Genomic DNA, 19,287 nt, shown 5'->3' on the forward strand with positions numbered 1-19,287 from the left:
GGGAGTGGTGTGGGTGGCCGCAATGCTGGGAGAGGGAGCTAAGGTGAATTTTGGAGGTGGCTATAGCCTCCCCAAGTCCCCCTCTCCCAAGCACTTTCCTTGTACACACTACTGAAAGCCTGCTACATTGGACAACAGTCTGCTTCAAAGCAATGAAGGCAAAGCACACGTCCAGAACCTATACTGAGGTTTGCCCCACTCTAATGAAGAGAAAACATTCAGGCTAAGTACAGACAGTGAAAAAATCCCATGGCTGAATCAATTCAGTCTTTGTAAGTTAATCTAAGATGTGTAGGTTGAACAAGTAAGCAAGTGAACAGACATTCACTTTTGATTCCAGAAATGCAGCCACGTGCCTGCAGTAGCCCATGTGTAGCTCAGCTGGAGCAGACAGCTTGAGTCAAGGCCAGCCCACGTCAAGGCCAGCCCGCCCACCTTCTCAGGGGAGGTGCAAAGCTTCCTGGGATGCTGGTGGTTTGTGTGTTAACTTGAGTCAGGAGAAGATCTGGGACAGAAGTTCAATAAACCAATTTAATCTAAATCAGTACTACATCCATCCAGGTTTATCTTAAACCTGTTTCAGCCATTTTGAAAGCAGTTTGTGTACGCTGAATTCTGCTGTTACAGATTTGAACCGGTTTCAGATCACTTATGCTGGTTTGTGTAATTTCTGTCCCTAGCCTCAGTGTATAAAAAGCTAGTCCTCACCCAACTTGCATGCATCAGCCACAGGGGCTTAATTAACAGGATAGCTCTTCTTCCATGAAAGATCTGTGCACTGTGCTGACCACTAGAGAAAGCTCCAAAGCAGAAGTAGCAGCATGTCAACAAACAGACCAGTGAGGAAAGCAGAGCTCCTAAATACACAGTCAAAAGCTTGCATTAAAAAAAGTGAGCACTGAAGCTGAAGCAACATCAATCATTTCATAAAAAAAAAGGACAGGAATTTATAAACATATGAACACCATTAATGCTCATAGAAAATATAGCCTTTGTTTCAAGCAAGTTGCCAGAATGCTAGGTGCCTTTACATCAACAGTAATAAGGCCTGTTGCAGGTTAATAGATTTGGGCCCTGACCAAGCAAAGCAGGAAGGAAATTCCACGGCTGGGTTGCTCACTATTCAAGGGGCAGTGCTTTCTCAAACCACAGACTGGCACCTTGAGCTCTTTAGATTATCTCAACTATTACAGTACCACATGGGTAAAAACAGCCATTCCAAGAGGCACTCTGCTCTCTAAACAGACACCAAGGAACTCCAATAGAGCACATGCTCCTACATTTAAATTGTAGGAAGTATTTTTTCTGATTTCTTTTACCTTTGCTCATATCGACAGACCTCAAACTGGTTCGCTGCTTTGTAAATAAAGCCGATGCACCAAATTATGATAAATACCCAATGCTGCTCTCACCAGAAACTGCATTCAGCAAGTGGTCAATAATTAATTCCTCTGAAGGTCATCATAATGCTGTAAGTCATCATTATGTACTTATTTGAACATAGCTGTAAATTTATAAATATAGATTTAACAGAAAATGTCATTATAATTTGCTGGTAATTCACTTCTACTTGGTCTAAAGCATGCTTTCTTTTTTACCTTACCTGAAAGAGCATGGGTATTGGCTCCAAAGCCATTAAAGGAGTCTAACAAGAAGGCTCATTCACTGGGACTAAAGCACAGAGATCTGAGAAGCAAACAAAGGACTGAGGAAACATTTAGAAAAGAACAGTTCTAAAGTCTGTGGGCAAGAGGGAGGCTCTCCAGCCTCAAGAGAAAGTGGTCCAACTTGAAGGCTGGCCAGGTTGGTAAGGGAGATGACAATGGATGCTCACTGTACCATGCAAGGCAACCAGGGCACACAACACAAAAGACGATACTGAAAAAAAAAAAGCAGAAGTGTCTGCAAGAATGCCTAGTGGTGAGCAGGGCAAGGAAAGTGTCTACTGTATTTCTAGTCTTTGATGAATAAAAACAAAAATCCTGTTCAGCTGGTTATTAAAATTAAAGGACAAAATGACTGGAATATCAATAGTTATTGATATTTTGAAAAAAATCTTGGCCCTGGTTAACATTTGTTTTCTATAGTTCAGGAAAGCCTGAACTATAGAAAACAAATGTTAACCAGGGCCAAGATTTTTAAAAAACTAGGTACTTAAAGTTTGGCTTCAAAAAGTCCATAATTTAGTTACCTAAAGACATGTTCCAAATGTTCAAACAAACTGAATACCAAGGAGATCAAGCCAATTTCAGCAACAACAGTTACCATTAGGCACCTCAGGTGGGCATCCAACACTGCTCCACATACTGCTTTTACAGAAGTCTAACCAAACAACAGTTTTGTTAAGTACTTTTTCTGATGGTACCTGACTGAGGCCCAGAGACAGAGTAATGCTACTAGTTAAATACCAGAACTCCCCGACTTCCACATGAGCCAGGATTAGACTCGACGTTTGGTACTTTATAAGGAATGCAACAGATAAAGGAAAGCACATTCATTCAATTTTCTGACATCACAGAATGGGAAGGGCTGCACTAATCAGGCTTAAATGGTAAGATCCACAAGAGTCCAAGGAAAAGCCATAAACAGAATTAGCAGTTTGAGGAAAAAGAGAAATGGAGTAAAATGGGTAAAAACTGGTCAAGAACTACATACTAAAAAGATGTACTTGTTCCTGGCAAGAGGATCGGTTCTACTCTTCTGCTGGGTATGTTAGGATCCTTTTGCACGTGAATGAAAAAGGCAGTAGTACAGTTTAGAGATGTGACTAATGACAGAGGTTGAAATGCAAAGCTCCACAAATAAAGAGTTGACACAGATTTGAACAAAAAGCCAGGAGGTTATTTTTGGCAGCACAGAAAAAGTACTACTTTCATCAAATCTTACTAGATTAAAATTAAGAAAGAACTTCCACTGAACTAGAAAATAATTTAAAAAGAAGTCAGGTAGATACATTTGCACATGGAAATTTCATCATTTGAAGTAGTTAAAAGGAAGTGATCAGCTAGACATCTAGAGGCCATTTGGGAAAAAGCCAGAAGTATTCTGTATCCTGTAGGGATCAAGCCAAATGACTGGGGGGAAAAAAGAGGGGGAACCCCACAGTTTCTTTATTCATGCTACCTAAAAATCCTTTATTATAGAGAAAGCCCGAGTCAATCTTACCTGTGCCAGTCTTACTAGGGTACTTGCTACTTGGATCACTACCATATTGCTTTACAATTTCTCCGTGTTTAGCAACCACCCATCTTCCCTCAACACTTCTGAGCTAAGATAGTAGTAATGTATTGTTACAACAATTGGTCTACCAGATGGAGAGAGGTACTTAAGTCGTGTTAGTCTGAAGTCAGGCAAAAGGTAGGACAGGGTGGCACTTTTCATTCAGACATTCGTAAGTAAGTAGAAGCTTACTTTGTCAGTTGCCATGAACAGACAGTCAGAGGCGCTAAATGACTCACCCAAGGTGCAAGAAAGATCAAATTAAAGTGCTAGCCCAAAATATTCCCTCAAATAATATCCACAGCAAAAATGAATGAATTAATAAAATTCTTCAAAGACTGAAATAGGCCACTAGTCAGAAAACTTAAGATACTTGGGTTGAATTTCTGACTAATACAGATTTAAAGTCTTTTTGGAAATCTCTTAATCTGCCCTCTTTTGGCTAATTAAAGTAGACGGTGGCAAAAACCATGTTCCTAACTCAGAAGAGTGTTGCAAGGATAAGTTGCAAATAAACCTGATGTACTTGCATGCTAATGCTGATAAGTGATAAAGGCAATATTGTTGATATCAGTTTGCTTTTGTAAAGCATTTTACTTGAAATGGGACCACTTTCAATTAAGAAGCTACAATACAAAATCTATATTCATAGATGTTAGGGTCGGAAGGGGCCTCAATAGATCATTGAGTCCAACCCTCTGAATAGGCAGGAAAGAGTGCTGGGTTCAGATGACCCTAGCCAGATGCCTGTCTAACCTCCTCCTGAAGATCCCCAGGGTAGGGGAAAGCACCACCTCCCTTGGGAGCCCATTCCAGATTCTGGCCACTAACTGTGAAGTTCTTCCTAATGTCCAGTCTAAATCTGCTCTCTGCTAGCTTATGACCATTATTTCTTGCAACCCCCAGGGGCACCTTGGTGAGTAGAGCCTCACCAATTCCCTTCTGCGCCGCCACGATGAATTTATAGGCAACCACAAGGTCACCTCTCAACCTTCTCTTGCAGAGGCTGAAGAGGTTCCAGTGCCTTAGTCTCGCCTCGTAGGGCTTGGCCTGCAAGCCCTTAACCACATGAGCGGCTGTTCTCTGGATCCTCTCCAGGTTATCCACATCCCTCTTAAGTGTGGTGCCCAAGACTGGACTGCAGTCCAACCAGCGTCTGATAGAGAGGAAGTATCACCTCCTTAGTTCTGTTTGTCATGCATCTGCTGATGCACGATAAAGTGGCATTAGCTTTGCTGATGACTTCATCACACTGGTGACCCATTTTCATCTTGGAGTCTATTAGGACTCTGAGATCCTTTTCCGCTTCCGTGCTGCCGAGCAGGTCATTTCCTAGGCAGTAGGTGTACTGGACATTTTTCCGTCCTAGATGCAGCACTCTGCATTTCTCCTTGTTAAATCACATTCTATTGTTTTCTGCCAATATTGATTTGTCCAACCTGTCCAGGTCTGCCTGTAGTTGTTCCCTGCCCTCTGGTGTGTCCGCTTCTCCCCACAGTTTTGTATCATCCGCAGACTTGGACAGAGTACACTTCACTCCCTCGTCCAAGTCACTGATGAAGACATTGAAGAGTATTGGTCCAAGGACCGACCCCTGCGGGACCCCACTGCCCACATCCTTCCAGGTCGATACCAACCCGTCCACCACTGCTCTCTGGGTATGACCCTTTATCCGATTTGCCACCCACTGGACTGTGTAGTCATCCAAGTTGCAGCCTCTTAATTTGTTCACCAGTATGGGGTGGGATACTGTATCGAAGGCCTTCCTGAAGTCTACGTAAATGATATCTACCCCTGCTCCTGCATCCAGCTGCTTTGTAACCTGGTCATAAAGAGAGACTAGATTAGTCAGGCATGATCTACCTGCTATGAACCCGTGTTGGTTTCCCTTCAGCATAATTTTTCCTGCTGGGCTCTCACATATGAGAGCCTTAATACTCTTTTCAAATTGGAGGGGTTAGATCTGACTTATAACAAAGATTACATATTTTGAAAACATGCATAGTAGCAAAGATTCAAGCAGTGATGCTGGAGGGTTTTTAAATCAAGTAGAAAAAAAAAAAAAAAAACATACTACAAGGTTCACTGCCTGGAAACTGAAGCCATGAAGGCATGTTTAGATTAGAGATATAGCAGTATTTTTGTAAACTGTGGAGACAACTGGCTAGCGGAACAACTTACCAAAAAGTTGTGGTGAATTCTCCATCAATGGCCATTAAAAAGTCAAGACTAGATTTTTAAAAATAGATTATATATTTCAAACAGAACTTAAGCCGGGAAAGTCCTATGACCTGGAAAGTACCTGTTATGCAGAAGCTTAAATAAAACGCCAAGATAATTTCTTCTGATCTCATAATCAATTAAAGAACCTGGACAATCAATCAGAGACTGAACTTGAGGCCTTAAGGCAGTTTTTCCCCATATGCAACCATGCCCCGTTTTACAATTCAGCTAATAAACTGGGGCAGAACAAAGCCTAACCTCCTTCCTGCTTCCTTAAAGCACCTCAGTACTTATTGTCATTCTCATGTACGTATCTTCAGTTCCCAGCAGACATCAGCTAAGCCACCCTCCCTTTATTGTCCAGATTTACCAAAAACAGTCTTGCCTGCTGTCCAGAAGCATCCTCAATTCCCACTTCACCCACCTCTTTTCCTGATGTTGCTAGGCTCTTATTCCCAAGTTCTCTCTTCCCTGTCCACATTCTGTTCTCCTGCGCCTCCACAGCTCCCAAACAGTTCTTTCCTCTCCATTAAATCCTACTAGACTCTGCCCCCAACTCATAAAATATCACCTCCACAAGCTACAATTCAGGGATGCATCTTTCCCTACATAATTATACCTGCGTCTGCAGCAGTCGAAGTTTTATGATTCTCTTGACAGCAGAGACACTTCACATGTCCTCTTGAGAGTTTAAATTCAAACAGCAGAACAAACTGTAACTATAGGAAAGATGCTCTGTAGTCAGTCAGTAGAATCAGAAAGCAAGGATCCACTTCCAAAGACCTCCAGCAGTAAATGATAAAAGAGAAACGCATAACTGTTTCCTCTTAGTTTTCAAGAAGGAATTTAGCAAAATATGAGTTAGTAAATTTTAACTATTATAAGTTTCCTTCTGATGTCAGGATTTCTTTCCCGCCTTTATCCTTTTTAACTATACCACATACTTTAAATTACTGTCACTATGGCCAGTCACTGCCCACTTCAAGGTTAGCCGTCATTAGAACACTTAAAAAGTAATAATTTCTTGCTGAAAACATACTTGGGGTTGAGGCTAGGGAAGGAAATGTTATGGGGACAGGTGCTATGGAAAAGTAAAAAAAGGTAAGGAAAAACCAGAACTAATAAAAACCAACAAAATCCATCAACAGTAAGCTCATACAACATAGCCCTTAATAAGGAAGTTGTATTAAGACTTGTTATAGGAAACAACTAATCTGAGCTTCCATACATGTAATCATGCAAAAAAAAAAAAAAGTCTCCATCTTATTTCTTATAAAATAATGCAGATGAGTGTTGTTCTACACAAATATAAAAGTCCCCGTTGGTCATTGTAAATTCCTTCTGTAGAAAAAATACTTTAAGAAATTTAATTTTGTTTGGTTAGTTACTGAACAGACAAATACTTCACAAAGGGGAAAACCCACTGAAGATGAACACTGAAGGTCCATTGTAAAAAAAACAAACAAACAAAAAAAAACAAAAACAAAAAAAAAAAACTACTACCCAAGAGGCAAAAATAAGACAAGAGTTTCAGGGTCAGACACTCAGCTGATGTGTACCGAAGTCAATGGCACCATGTGGGGCTAGCTGAAGATTATCGCTGTATTTTTTAAAGTGATAAATATTATATTCCATAGCAGGACCGCAATACCAAAGCACGTCCTCCCCTCTCTACCAACTAAGCACTTAACGTTGAATCAAAAAAAAAAAACACTTGAAATGCAAATTAAAACCCATCTTTAAAAAGGAGATGGTTCAGCTACTAAACCAATGAGTATATTTATTTACAGTCTAGGAGTGTAGCAAGATAAACTTCTTGCAGCAACTGAGAGATCAAAGAAAGAGACCATAGCACGTGCCTATATTTACCTCAGGTAATCTCTGCGGCAAAGAATAAGATTTGCTTTCGTGTAAAGAGTTGATCCAACCTCTCCAAGACGGCAGTCACAGCAGGCACACTTTAGACAGTCTTCATGCCAGTACTTATCCAGGGCCTTCAAAAGGTAGCGGTCCTTGATCTTTCGGTTGCAGCCAGCACAGCCCTTCTGTTTCCCTTTGGGTTGCACAGATAACATTGGCACACCTATAACAAAAACCAAGCCAGAGTGTTTATGAATCTGAAGGTATTTAGATAGTTTAAGTTGGTGCCCTGCATTACTGAAGTATGTTCCACGATAGCTGTAAATGGTGTAGAACAGGGCTGTCCAGCTGGTGGCCTGTGAGGGGTTATGTTGAGGCCCCCAGGCTCCTGCCTGGCCACTGCAGCTGGAGCAGTGTGGAGAGCAACAGCAGCCAGAGCCTCAAATCCTCCCCTCCCTCTTCCAGTCTTCTCTTCCTGCTCCTGCTCCAGTGGGGTGGGAGGCTGCATGGGCACACAGCCCAGCATGGAGGGAGGAGGGGGTGCATGGAAGAAAGGTATCCTGTGCTGCAGTGGCATGGGAAGAGGGTCAACACTGCACAGCAGTGGGGAGGGCAGAGGGCAACAACACTGGCAGGCAGTGGAGTGGTAGAAGGGGTAGGGCTCACAGGGGCATGTGGTGCCACAGGAGGTGAAGTTCCACGTGGCGTGTGGCCTGGGGGCCCACAGCTCACCCTGGTGTAGCGGGTAGGTCTGCAGCCCCCATCTTTTTAGAAATTCGGACAGCCCTGGTATCGAGTACATTCTGTGATCACTGTATAAATTTTATGGCCTGTTAGATCTTGCGGAGTCCATGTCCTGTAAGGCTTTTGGTCTTAAAACCTATGCTCATGGGAGCATAGGTTTCACCTCCCAAAGGACATTCACCTGCAAAGATGCAACGAACATGTGCCAAATATGGAGCTGATGCTGGCATCATGCTTTTTGATTCCAATTTAAAAAAAAAAAAAATTAAATTGGCTACTCTTTCAACATTGGTCTTTTTCCTCATTAGAATGACACCAGGGTATTACATAACTTACGTAATGAAACAAGGTAACCATTCTATATGAAGATTAGAATGGCAACTACTACACATTCACCAAAGCCTCAAGGTGGACTCACAGTTGAGATGAGTAATGGTGGGGCAGAACAGAAAGGAAAACAAAGGAAGGGCACGCTACCCCTTGATTCCTTTGCAACCCCTCTACCACAAGGCTCCTGGTGAAAGCTAGTGTAACAATTAAGCCTGTGCGAAGTGGCAAGTATTTGATTCAGATTCGGCCAATTTGCAGGGACAGTAATTCGATTCAACAATTCGAATCACTGTCCCGATTCAATTTGGCTGATCGGATCCAAAGATTCAGCACCAATTCGGAGATTCGGCCATAGAATGAACAGGCAGCAGTCCTTGAGGACTATGGACACAGCTACCTCCAGCTGGTAAGCCTGTTGTGGTGGGCAGAGTGAGGAGGGAAGGGGCATGAGGAGGTACATATCAATGCCCCCACATGGAGGGAGGGACTGGGGCTGGGACAAGCTGTCCAGGCAGGGGTGGGGGGCACAGGCAGAGCTGTCCCTAGGGGCGTCCAGGGCCCATCAGCCTGCGTGGGGTCAGGGGCGGGCGAGCTGCCAGAGCTGGCAGAGCGCGGTGGCAGCAGAGCCGGAGGCACTCAGCGGCAGTGGCACATGTTGGCTGTGGCAGGGCCTGTACAGAACTATCTGCAGGGCCCCCCAAAGCAGGGGGCCAGGGGCAGTTGCCCCAATTTGCACCCCTCCCCCAGGGATAGCCCTATGCACAGGACTTGGGCAGGGACTCTCCCACCACTGCGTGCCACCAGTCCACAAGGGCATGGGCGTGTGCCCCTGGATCTGCGCAGGGCGGGCTGGGCCAGGCTGCGCTCTGGAGAGGTGGCAGAAGGCACTGGGAGTGGGGGCTATGCCCTCCCACTGCTCGCTAAGCCTCCCTGTGCCTCCCAGACAAGCCGCAGCTTCACCCTGGCTGGGCAAGCGGCAACAGGGCATGGGGGTGGGTGCATGCACCCGGATTAGGCCTGGCCCAGCAGCAAGGGCTATGGGGAATTTTAGACTGGCTGAGGACCCCTCATAGACCCTGCTCCACTGTGCTCTGTGGGGCAGGCATAACCAGGGCTGTGCTCTGGGCTGGGGCTAGCCACCTGGAGTGCAGCCCTAGGTCCACCCACCCCATGAACCACAGGCTGGCTGTGGGCAGCTGGAGCCAACCTCCTGGAGCTCACCCTAGCCCAGCCTGCCCTGCACAGATCCAAGGACACATGCCCACTCCCATGCCCTCCTGGACTAGTGGTGTGCGGCAGCACAGTGGCAGGAGCCCCCCTCCTGAGCTGAGCAGCTCATCTCAGCCCCAGTCCCAATCCCTCCCTCACTGTGGGGTTGTTGATCTGCCCTCCACCCACACACCCCTTCCCTCCCCTCTCCACCCACCACAACAGACTTAACAGTTGGAGGCAACTGTGCCCAGCGTCCTCAAGGACTGCTGACTGTTTAGTCTATGGCCAGATCTCCGAATCGGGCCGAAACGATTTGGAGGCTTCCCATTCAATTCGGACCTTTTAATTGGTCTCCTGATTTGATTTGGATTCAGAGATTCAGCTGCTGAAAAATCGGGCCGAATCTCCTGCAAATTGAAAAGGCTACCAAAGCTTTGCACAGCACTAGTAACAATTATGCTCTACTAACCCCTCCTATCTAAGGCATCCCAATGGTAACTGAGATTAACAAGGCCACAATTATTCTTAAACTATTTGCCCTGACAAAGCTTTGGGGTTGCCTATATCAGGTGTTACCTAGATGTTTCCACATAGCCAACAAAGCACAACTTTCTTCCCCTCTGTCACTGGAGAACGACCAAAATCTAGTTCAATGGGTGCCAACATATTTGGCAGGCATGCCACAAATTAACTCCATATCCTCCCTGAGGGCCACTAAGTTCCCTTTCTACCCAATCCGCTGCTGTTCTGTCTGCTTCCTACCCTGTACTCCCTGCCTGATGCACTGTTCTGCTTTCTGCCTCTTCCCTACCTGCTGCTGTGCTGCCTGCCATCTTCCTCATCTGTGCACACACAAGACCTACCTGTGCCACTTGGCAGGTTGGTCATACCTGACCTAGACATTCAAAAACTAGAAATCCCCACTATCTTGCAAAAGGTAGTGCAAAAAGTCTTGGGACGTGAAACTGATCTAGCTGGCCTAGAGCAGGGGCTGAGTTTTCAGTCAGGGGTATCTATGGAGAAACCAGTTTTTGGCCAGCAGGACCCTGCATGGGCACAAGGTCACCAAGAGCCTATTTGAGCCTTGCCCCCAAGCTGGGAAGATGCCATTTCTCTAGATGCTTCTCTTTCAAATTTCCAGTAAGCTGCTCCTTCCTAGTGCTTCCAACTTGTATCCAGCCTACATGGCTCTCCTTTTTGGGGTTTCTTTATCCAGAAGTTCAGAAGAGAAGTAGGTCATCTGTTGTCTTGCCAGTATTGGTGAATGAGCCTCAGCCTTACACCCTCTCAGTATCACAGAGGAAAGGGAGGGATTTGTTTTGAAACCTAAGGATGCTATTCTGAGTCTGACAGAGAAAAGACAGCAAATGGTTAGGGGGTTGATTATATGCAACGATCCAACTGGGGGTCCAGAATGCAATTTTACTTAAAGCTTCAAAATTTCTACCGTTGGCTTTGCACTTTTCATGATTTCATCAAATGCAACAAGGGTGGACCTCCACTACAGTACACACTTGGCCTGGCTGAAGCTGAGGAAATACAGTGTTAGTGGTTCTAGCTGTAGCAGCAGGAGACACAAAATCTGCCCTCACACAGTTTTAGAAGACAATTTTGATAACAAGCTTTATGTCCTAGAAAAAAAGCAGCATTATAATGGAATTATTAACAGCCCCTTAACCAGAGTGGTACTAGTTACTGCTGCTGTAATAAGTGACATTTGCTGCTTTCCTTAAAAGCAAGGATGACCTGAGGGTGCCTAACACTCAGCACATGTAAAACTCACCACACTTACAGTAATAATTGCTTTGTCAGAGCTGCAAGCAGATGACAATAGCACTTAAGACACTTCTGCAGGAACAGTGAGGTATCGATCCATTTGTTATGGAAGTGGTCTCACTTCTACAGAGACAGGTCAAATAACATTCAAAACTTTTAAGAGACTTAAAAAGCCTTCCTATACAACTTTCTTAGTTGATATCAGCAAACTTTTGACACTGATGACAAAAGCATGAATATGTGAAAATCTTAATTTCTGTTCAATCATGACACACAGTGCATACTGCCGCTCTGAAATAAGTGTCAAGCTTCCCAGAAGTAGGGAGAAACAGTTTTGAACAAGTATGCACATTTTCCTATAGAAATCTCAAACAAAACAGACCCCAAAAACCTAGAAATTTTAATTATTTGGGGGGGGGGGAGGGGAGTGCAAAGGAGGAGGAAATGATATGGAGGTTTCAGAAACTGAACCTTGGGATCAAATTTTGGAAGCAGTGTGATAAGGGGAGGCTCACTAGAAGAGTCAGGAAGCGACTCCCTGGGTTCTGCACACAGTATTTCCACATGGTCCGTTTCTGGAGCAGAGAGAAGCAGCTGCACTTTTCCAGGCCTCTTTTTTTTAAATGTTTCACATTAAGACATTACCACATGCCATCTCAAATCCCACTCCAGCAGTTTAACACAATAGGCAGAAAGATCTCAATAACCTGTCAGGACAGAAAACTCTGCACATATGCATTTGTACTGTACAAGTCTGTTTCAACAGTAATATTAAAGAAACATAGTTTTGCTAAAGTCTCTCGCCCTCTCTCAAAAAAACCCCCTAAGAACCAGGTTCTCCCAAAGCTGATCCTATCCCTAGAAGACAACAGAAAACAGGATCTTCAAGTACTAATCATGCAATCCAAATTGTTGAATTAATCAAGCTTGTTACATAAAATTCAAGTTTCTTACGGTCAAGTCACACAGTAGATCCATTATTTCTGAAGTCTGGAGAGAAAACTCAGTGAACTATCTTATGCATCAATGTATGGGTACTTCAATTCCAGGAGGGAAATAAGAGGTTTGTGAAAAAAAGTTGCTGGGGTAGCAAGTTATGTAACTTCAACCATCTCGCAAAAAGCTTTAATTTTATTTACCACCCAAACACACATGAAACAATCGATTTTCCCATATTTCTTCCCAATCTCTCATTTGCATGCTCTTTAAAATGGCTGCCCCAAAATCCTCTATTCTCAGTGCCACCCGTTACCTGGATAGAGAGCTGGGAGAAACATTCATTCCAAGACTTTCAGGCAGGAGAACTTAAAAAAAAAAAAAAAAAATCAATTAAAAATATCTACTGCTTGTTCAGCTGGTAAGTCATGCAAGGGAACAGAAAAAGTTAAAACTTGACAGAAGTTTAGATTACTCTTCTGCCATGACAAAGAACTCGTTTAATGATACCCTTTTTACTCGCTTCAATATATAGCATGTTTGTCCATGACAAGGATTCAGTAGAGAGAGAACTATCATTTTTCCCTTCAAGCTGACACACACATTCATAGTCTAGTCTGAGGAAGTTTCCTGGACAAGGAATGACATCAACTTTTTCACTATGGCACAGAAACCATTTACCTTTCATAGTATACAAGTTCATGTAGGAAGCACAAGTAGTACCATACCTGGGCCTGGCAGAATCAAAATCAGCAGCTCAAGCCTAATCAGCCTGTCCTCTCCCTAGTTGCCTTTACTTCCTTAGAGAACCCCCCTTTTCTTGTAGTTACTGATAAACTAAAACTTCAGTTTAGCAGTAAAGTTTAGCCACCAACAGAAATTCACTGGAACTTGAAATACTAACACCATGGTAAAGTTTCCCCACTGTTAAACGTCATCAACAATTACTTTTTGCTTCCATTCCTATGATGCCGAACACACAGTTTCAGCAATTTACAGGCCTCTTTCTCTAGCTTTGTCCACATGTCCTTCAGGATAGCCTGGAGATGTTGCCTTAGACCCTTCAGTTAAACACTGAAGATTATTTCTACCCAAAGGCCGCTTCTTCCACCTAGCTATTTTCACCACCCCCCTCCCTGCAATGGACATCTTTACATGTGCTCCAGGGGTTGGGGGGGGGGGGGAATGTTTTAATTAGAGCACCTGTAGCAGCAGCTCATGCATTCAGTGGCCTGCACTTCAAAATGGCAGCAGGGGTGCTTTAACTAAAGCTTGTTCAATGAGCTTTAGTTAAAGCACCCCCACTGCCAATTTTGAAGCATGCACTAATTAGCACACATCAGCAGACTTGGTTAATCAAATCTGCTCTGATGAGCTGTAATTACAGTGCACTGGAGCAGAGTCCCTGCATGTCTACAGGCGCCCTAAATTTAATGAATGCTATGCCTCCAAACAAAGTAGCTACCATGGGCGGTGTTTTTTAAAGCATGCAAGTGACTTGTGTTTCCAAATCATCCAAGTGGCCTTGGAAAGTAAACTCCAGGAGAATAACATTCACCCTCTCTCTGAGAAGTGGGCCTCCTACTAACTGGTAAAATCAGGCCCTGAATTGAGGCAGTGAGTGATGGGCAAGAAGGGAGGGGAAAGCAAAAATCCTTTTCCTGCTGTTTCAACAGAGAAGTTACTTTCATCAGACGAGGGGGAAACTGAATGGATAGGAAGATTTTCCTTGTTAAATGTTAAGCAAGGCTTGGTGAAGAGTTAAGGATGACTAGTGGACTGACCACAGTACAGTTTCTTGTTCTTTATGTGGCCTCCAGACTGATAGCCTCCTGCTTCAGATCTGTTCATGCATGTGACTGTCCTGAGAGGCTCATGTGAACAGTCTCATTTTCTTCTAATATCTAGTAGCAAAAACGTGAAGATTTCTTTACAATATCTTAGCACATATTTGGTCAGTGTTCAGCAGGGGGTTTGCTACTGAGGAAAAAAAATAGTGTTTCAGAGATCATATGATGTTCAAAGCTGCTATTGCCACTCAAATAAAATAACAAGCAAGGTCAGCCCATGCCAGTCAGATTCGGTGGTTTGCAAGGCTTCCCTCCAAGACCCCAACCCATCTAGAGGGAAGATAAATACAACTACAGAAAGTTCTGGCTGTGATTAGCAAGCTGACATGGCAGGTGAGGTGTGAAACAGATTTCCAACTGCCAAACTTGATCAGTAAGGATTTGCAGCATGCCTGCCATTTTGTTTCTAAACAAAAAAAGAGCAGCGCAGCCAAAGCATTTCAACTTTACAGCCAGAGCCCTGCAATAAGACAGCTCAGGGATTAACACCAAATCCTTCTTTCCACTTTCTTTTCCCCCACAATCAACCAACCAGGGTTTAGAAGGACTCTTTGGGCAACCAGTAGACAGACAGCAACTTATTTTTCTTGGCAAATCACAAGACATAGTTCATGCTGACCACATGGATGGGGCATTTGAATGGGTGTTGACAGGACGCACCCCATTCCCCATGCACAACATGAGCCAGCATTCAAACTAAGAGAACAATTGTCAAGCTAGGAAAAAGTAACAATCCAATACTTACCTGTTTAATAGACAATCAGACTTAATCAAAATTCCTTTGTAACAAGTCCTGAATATGGAATGTCAAGTTCCTTTCTCTTCGCCTCCTGTTGCTGGCCATGCACAGTACCTTTTCTTAGAAACAGTAGATGAAGCCTTTCTATTTTTGGCTACCTATATTCCCCTCCTTGCCCTTTACAACTTAATAGACTTGCTGCTGGTAAATACAAAACAAAACCTGTACTGAGTGCTCACAGCTCCAATGCACATTAAAAAATTATAGACACCACCTTTGGTCAGACTGAAATTTATGACTGCGTCTAAAGAGGCTGTTATTGTACTGGGTAATCTAAACTTTACCTCTATTCAAGGGCTGACAAGCTAGCTTTAATCAGCCCATATCTTCTCTGTCTGGGGTCTTTCTGTAAAATTATTCAACTGGCTTATACCACAAGTGTCCACTAAAAATACCCCTGAAGGTTTCTAAACCATTTTACTGATATTTTTCTTTGCGTGGCAATCTGTTTCAGTACTTCTAAGGGCGCCCTTCATAAAGCTTCACTTGGAGAGGCAGAAAACTTTTTATAAAGGCTAGACAATGGATTTAAATAATAATTATCTGCTATGCTGCTACGGTATAGTTCTCCACGGTGCTCTGTTCTGCAAGAGCTACTGGTCCCATCTGAAAGCAGGGAAATTCACCACCTAATTTCTTTAATGCAACTCTAAAGGTTAATTGGTCTGAAAGAGTAATGTGGGACTTCTGGCTAATGATACATGCCTCCAGGCTTTTTTGTGCTTTATACAATCAAGTCCAGAGCATATTACACAGGTGAGATCACCATGACTTTTCAACCCCCCTTCTTTCCTTCCCCCAACCTACCAATACCTCTAAAATGCTTCATATTAAAGCAGCAGTAGCTGAAGGCAGTTCTGTTCCACCTGCATTTCATGCCTTGTTAGAGGGGGCTCAGTTAAGTGCAGCAACTGCACTCCTCATTACCACTGCAGAGGACTAAAAACAACCCTAATGAGGAAAGAGCGTACAAGCGTACAGCATGGGGTGGGAGGAGGAAAGTCCTCCCACATTCCCTAAGGAATCTGGCCAAAATCTTCAATTTGCCGTTTATGACAGCTAATTAGTTATTCTATTCAAAATCTTTGCTTTAAATAAAAGAACTAATTATACACAAAGGTCAGTCCCCCACCTCCTGTGAAGCACACATAATTGGCTTATTTCCCTAACATTGTGTATGTTTTACACAATGCTTTCAGGCAGATGGCTTTAACTCTTTCCTTTAGCAAGTTCTTTAAAAAAAAAAAAAAACCCCAAACCACACCCCATAAACCAAACACACACACCCACACACCAAACTTTTCCATATAGCTGCTCTTACTACAACAGCATTTCTCAACAGAATGAGTAGTCCCACACTAAAAATATATATAGAAAATATATAAAAGAAGAGTCATTCACTAGTAAGTTTCGATAGATACTGAAACCTACTAGTAGATGACTATTTTTTCGAAGGAAAGGCCCAAGGCTTCAGATGTTTGTGTAGCACCTCACACAAGGGTAGCTGGATTCTACTGTATTCATCATTTTGTTCTCAGCTGGGAACTGTTGTTTAAAATGGCAAATATATCCTTTGCTAGCATTTCAAGTAAGAGGCCAAAAGCCTGAATTTATAAACTACAATTGCAACAAATAAAGAGGGCAGAGGTAAGTGACTTCCCAAAGCAGTTTAGAGGCTGGGGTTTGGGACAATAAGACGATAAGACACATATTTAACCAAGTATTTCAGAGTACTGCTTAAGAAAACAAACTTTATTTCCAATATCTAATATTCTCATTTAAAAATAAAATAAAATAAATCTGTACTCTTGCCCCTAGCAAACAAACGAACTAGGATTTGGCTGGCTGAAAAAGATGAAAAGGCAACTGAATAGTAGGAGTAATCTTATTAGCTTTTGTCTTCGCATTAAGCAAGCAGCATTCTCAGTCTTTCATCAGAGGATCTGACATCAGTTATAAGCTTTAGAATCTCACAACACAAATGTAAGTAGACCTAGGCAAGCATTCCCAGAAATGAAACAAAAGATTCAGTGTATTTTAAATATTAGTTTTAAGCAAATTCAACGCGACTGCATTCATAGTAATATTGTATCTGCCTTCAGGAAATATTCTAGCAAATACAGTTACTATCAGGAAAAGCAAACTAGGCAAACATCCTATTTTCAGCAAAATGTGAATTTGGAATCCCGAATTTCTGCAACAGGAACTTGGATTTGAGGAGTTATGGTCACTCAGTGATTTGCATCTTTTTCATGTGCTCTATTGGTATCCAGTTAAAAACAACAAAAGTTTGAACGCTGAATACCCAAAACATAGTACTTGTGAACAAGACTGGTCATTCATCAAAATTATTTAATTAATAACCACCACAGTATACTCACAATTCCAGTTTTATGCTACAACACTGAAGTAGCTTTAACAATTAATTTACTTTTGTGCTTTCCTTTAAGTCAATAGTTCTCAGGCCTTTTAGACTCAAGACACCTTTTACTAAATTCAAAGTACCCCCTGTTAGATACTAGGCTCACCTCAGAAAACGCCAGCTCTTAGCTTTCATTCATTTTTTGACTATGGAAAACAGATGGAAAAAGTGGTATTTTAACCTACTGTCAGTGAGATTCATTGCATATTGCCTGCTTTCTGCCATTTGGTAGTTTTGGTTGCAAAGGTGGCTTAAGTTTAAGATCAACTAGTGATTTTGGCTGCTTGAAAATCTTTAAAATCCTTAAGGATCCTTAAAAATGGCACATCTAGGGCCCTGTTTTTCAAAAGGTGTGCTCAAGGCAGGTGTTCAAAAACTGGCCACAACTCAGTCAGCCAGCAGGAGTTGCAGATACTCTGGAAGGTAGGCTGACCATTCAGAATTACTTCAGTTAATTTCAAACCATTTCTCTAGTCTACTGAATGCAATTCAAGAAGGACACACGCAAAGTCTAGCACTTAAGACAGAACAATCACATGTACAGATACAGCCTGGGAGATACCTGGCTAGGCTGCATTACTGTACTACAGAAATGGACCTGGGGGGATATAGTGGACTGTAAGCTGAACATGAGCCAACAGTGTTCTCTTTTTGTAAAAAGACCCAATGGCATACTGGGCTGTATTAATAATAGGTGTCATCTGCAAGTCAAAGAAAGTTATTCTTCTGCTCTGTTCAGCACTGGTGAGGCCTCACCTCCAGTACTGCATTCAGTTTTGCGCTCCGCGCTTCAAGAAAGAAGCAGACAATGCCCCATAGGGCAGCAAAAATGGCAAGAGGTCTAGGAATCATGATTGATGAGAAAAGGTTGGAAGAACTGGGATTATTTTATCTGGAAAAAGAGAAGACTTGGGGAAACTGAAATATCTGAAGGTTGGTTATGAAGAGGATAAAAATTGGCTCTTTGTGACTGCAACAAACAGGATATGGGGTAAATCTCAAATTAAGCAAGTGAAACTTAAGTGTCAGGAAGAACTCTCTCACTATACATTTGATTAAGCACTGGAATAGATTACCTGAAGAGACTGTAGACGCTCACCTGTGGACCCAGGCAGGAGGTGCTGCCCTGCTGGGTGGGTGGCAATGTCAGAACCTGCTGGCAGTGTCACAGCTGACACTCGCCTGATGCAACAGCAGCTCCTGCCTGGGTCTACAGCTGAGTATTGGGCTCCTGGCGAACTAGAGCTTTGGCTAGGTTCTGGGGGGAAAGACTACGCCACCCACCGGGTGCAGCAGCAGCTCCTGCCTGGGTCCACTGCTGATGCCGCCAGCAGGTTCCAGATTGGGGCTCTGGACGAGAGCTTGTACCACGCAGGGAGGGCAGTGGATCAGCTGTAGATATCCCTAGAAGGTTCTGCATCCTGGCTCCTGAATCTGTTGGTGGGCCAGTTCCAGCCCACGGGCTAGATTTTGCCCACCCCTGGGTTAGACAAACCTTGTAGATGGTTTAGACAAGGACGACCCTTGCCCTGAACTGCCTGAGGCCCTACCAGCATTATTTCCCTACTATTTTCATCTATGACTTGCATAGAAATGGACCCTAAAACACAGTATCTGGATTAGGGTTGAGAATCCAGTTGTTCCTCCTCTTTGTGAAGTACATAGCGGACAAATGCTTAATTTAGGTCAATGTCCATTAAGTAGTGAACAACCTATGGCTATTAAAAAGCACACGCAACAGGCACTAGGTAGAATCCACAAGGATTAAGGTTGCAAAGCATTTTCCACAAAGAACTTTTTCCATATGCTTATAAAAGTGTTCTTATGTCAGGATTTAAGTTTTACATAACTGGCATCTGTCCAAAATTGTTGGTTTGTTGGGTTTTTTTGTGTGGTTTTTTTGTACCTTTTTCACA

At 43.2% G+C, this 19,287-nt stretch overlaps 1 protein-coding gene across 4 annotated transcripts in view; it reads right to left on the reverse strand.

Annotated features, from left to right (window-relative positions):
- Positions 1–19,287, reverse strand: part of LMO1 (LIM domain only 1) — an 84,072-nt gene that overhangs the window by 15,623 nt on the left and 49,162 nt on the right. For all 4 annotated transcript variants that reach the window (XM_019551967.1, XM_019551965.1, XM_019551964.1 and 1 more), the window contains one exon: positions 7,312–7,525. In XM_019551967.1, the coding sequence (XP_019407512.1) occupies positions 7,312–7,517 (206 nt within the window). In that variant the 5' untranslated portion in view covers positions 7,518–7,525. The remainder of the gene's footprint in view (positions 1–7,311; positions 7,526–19,287) is intronic.

The sequence above is a fragment of the Crocodylus porosus genome, unplaced genomic scaffold, assembly GCF_001723895.1.
Source record: "Crocodylus porosus isolate Cpor-Errol unplaced genomic scaffold, CroPor_comp1, whole genome shotgun sequence".
NCBI classification, from domain to species: Eukaryota; Metazoa; Chordata; order Crocodylia; family Crocodylidae; genus Crocodylus; species Crocodylus porosus.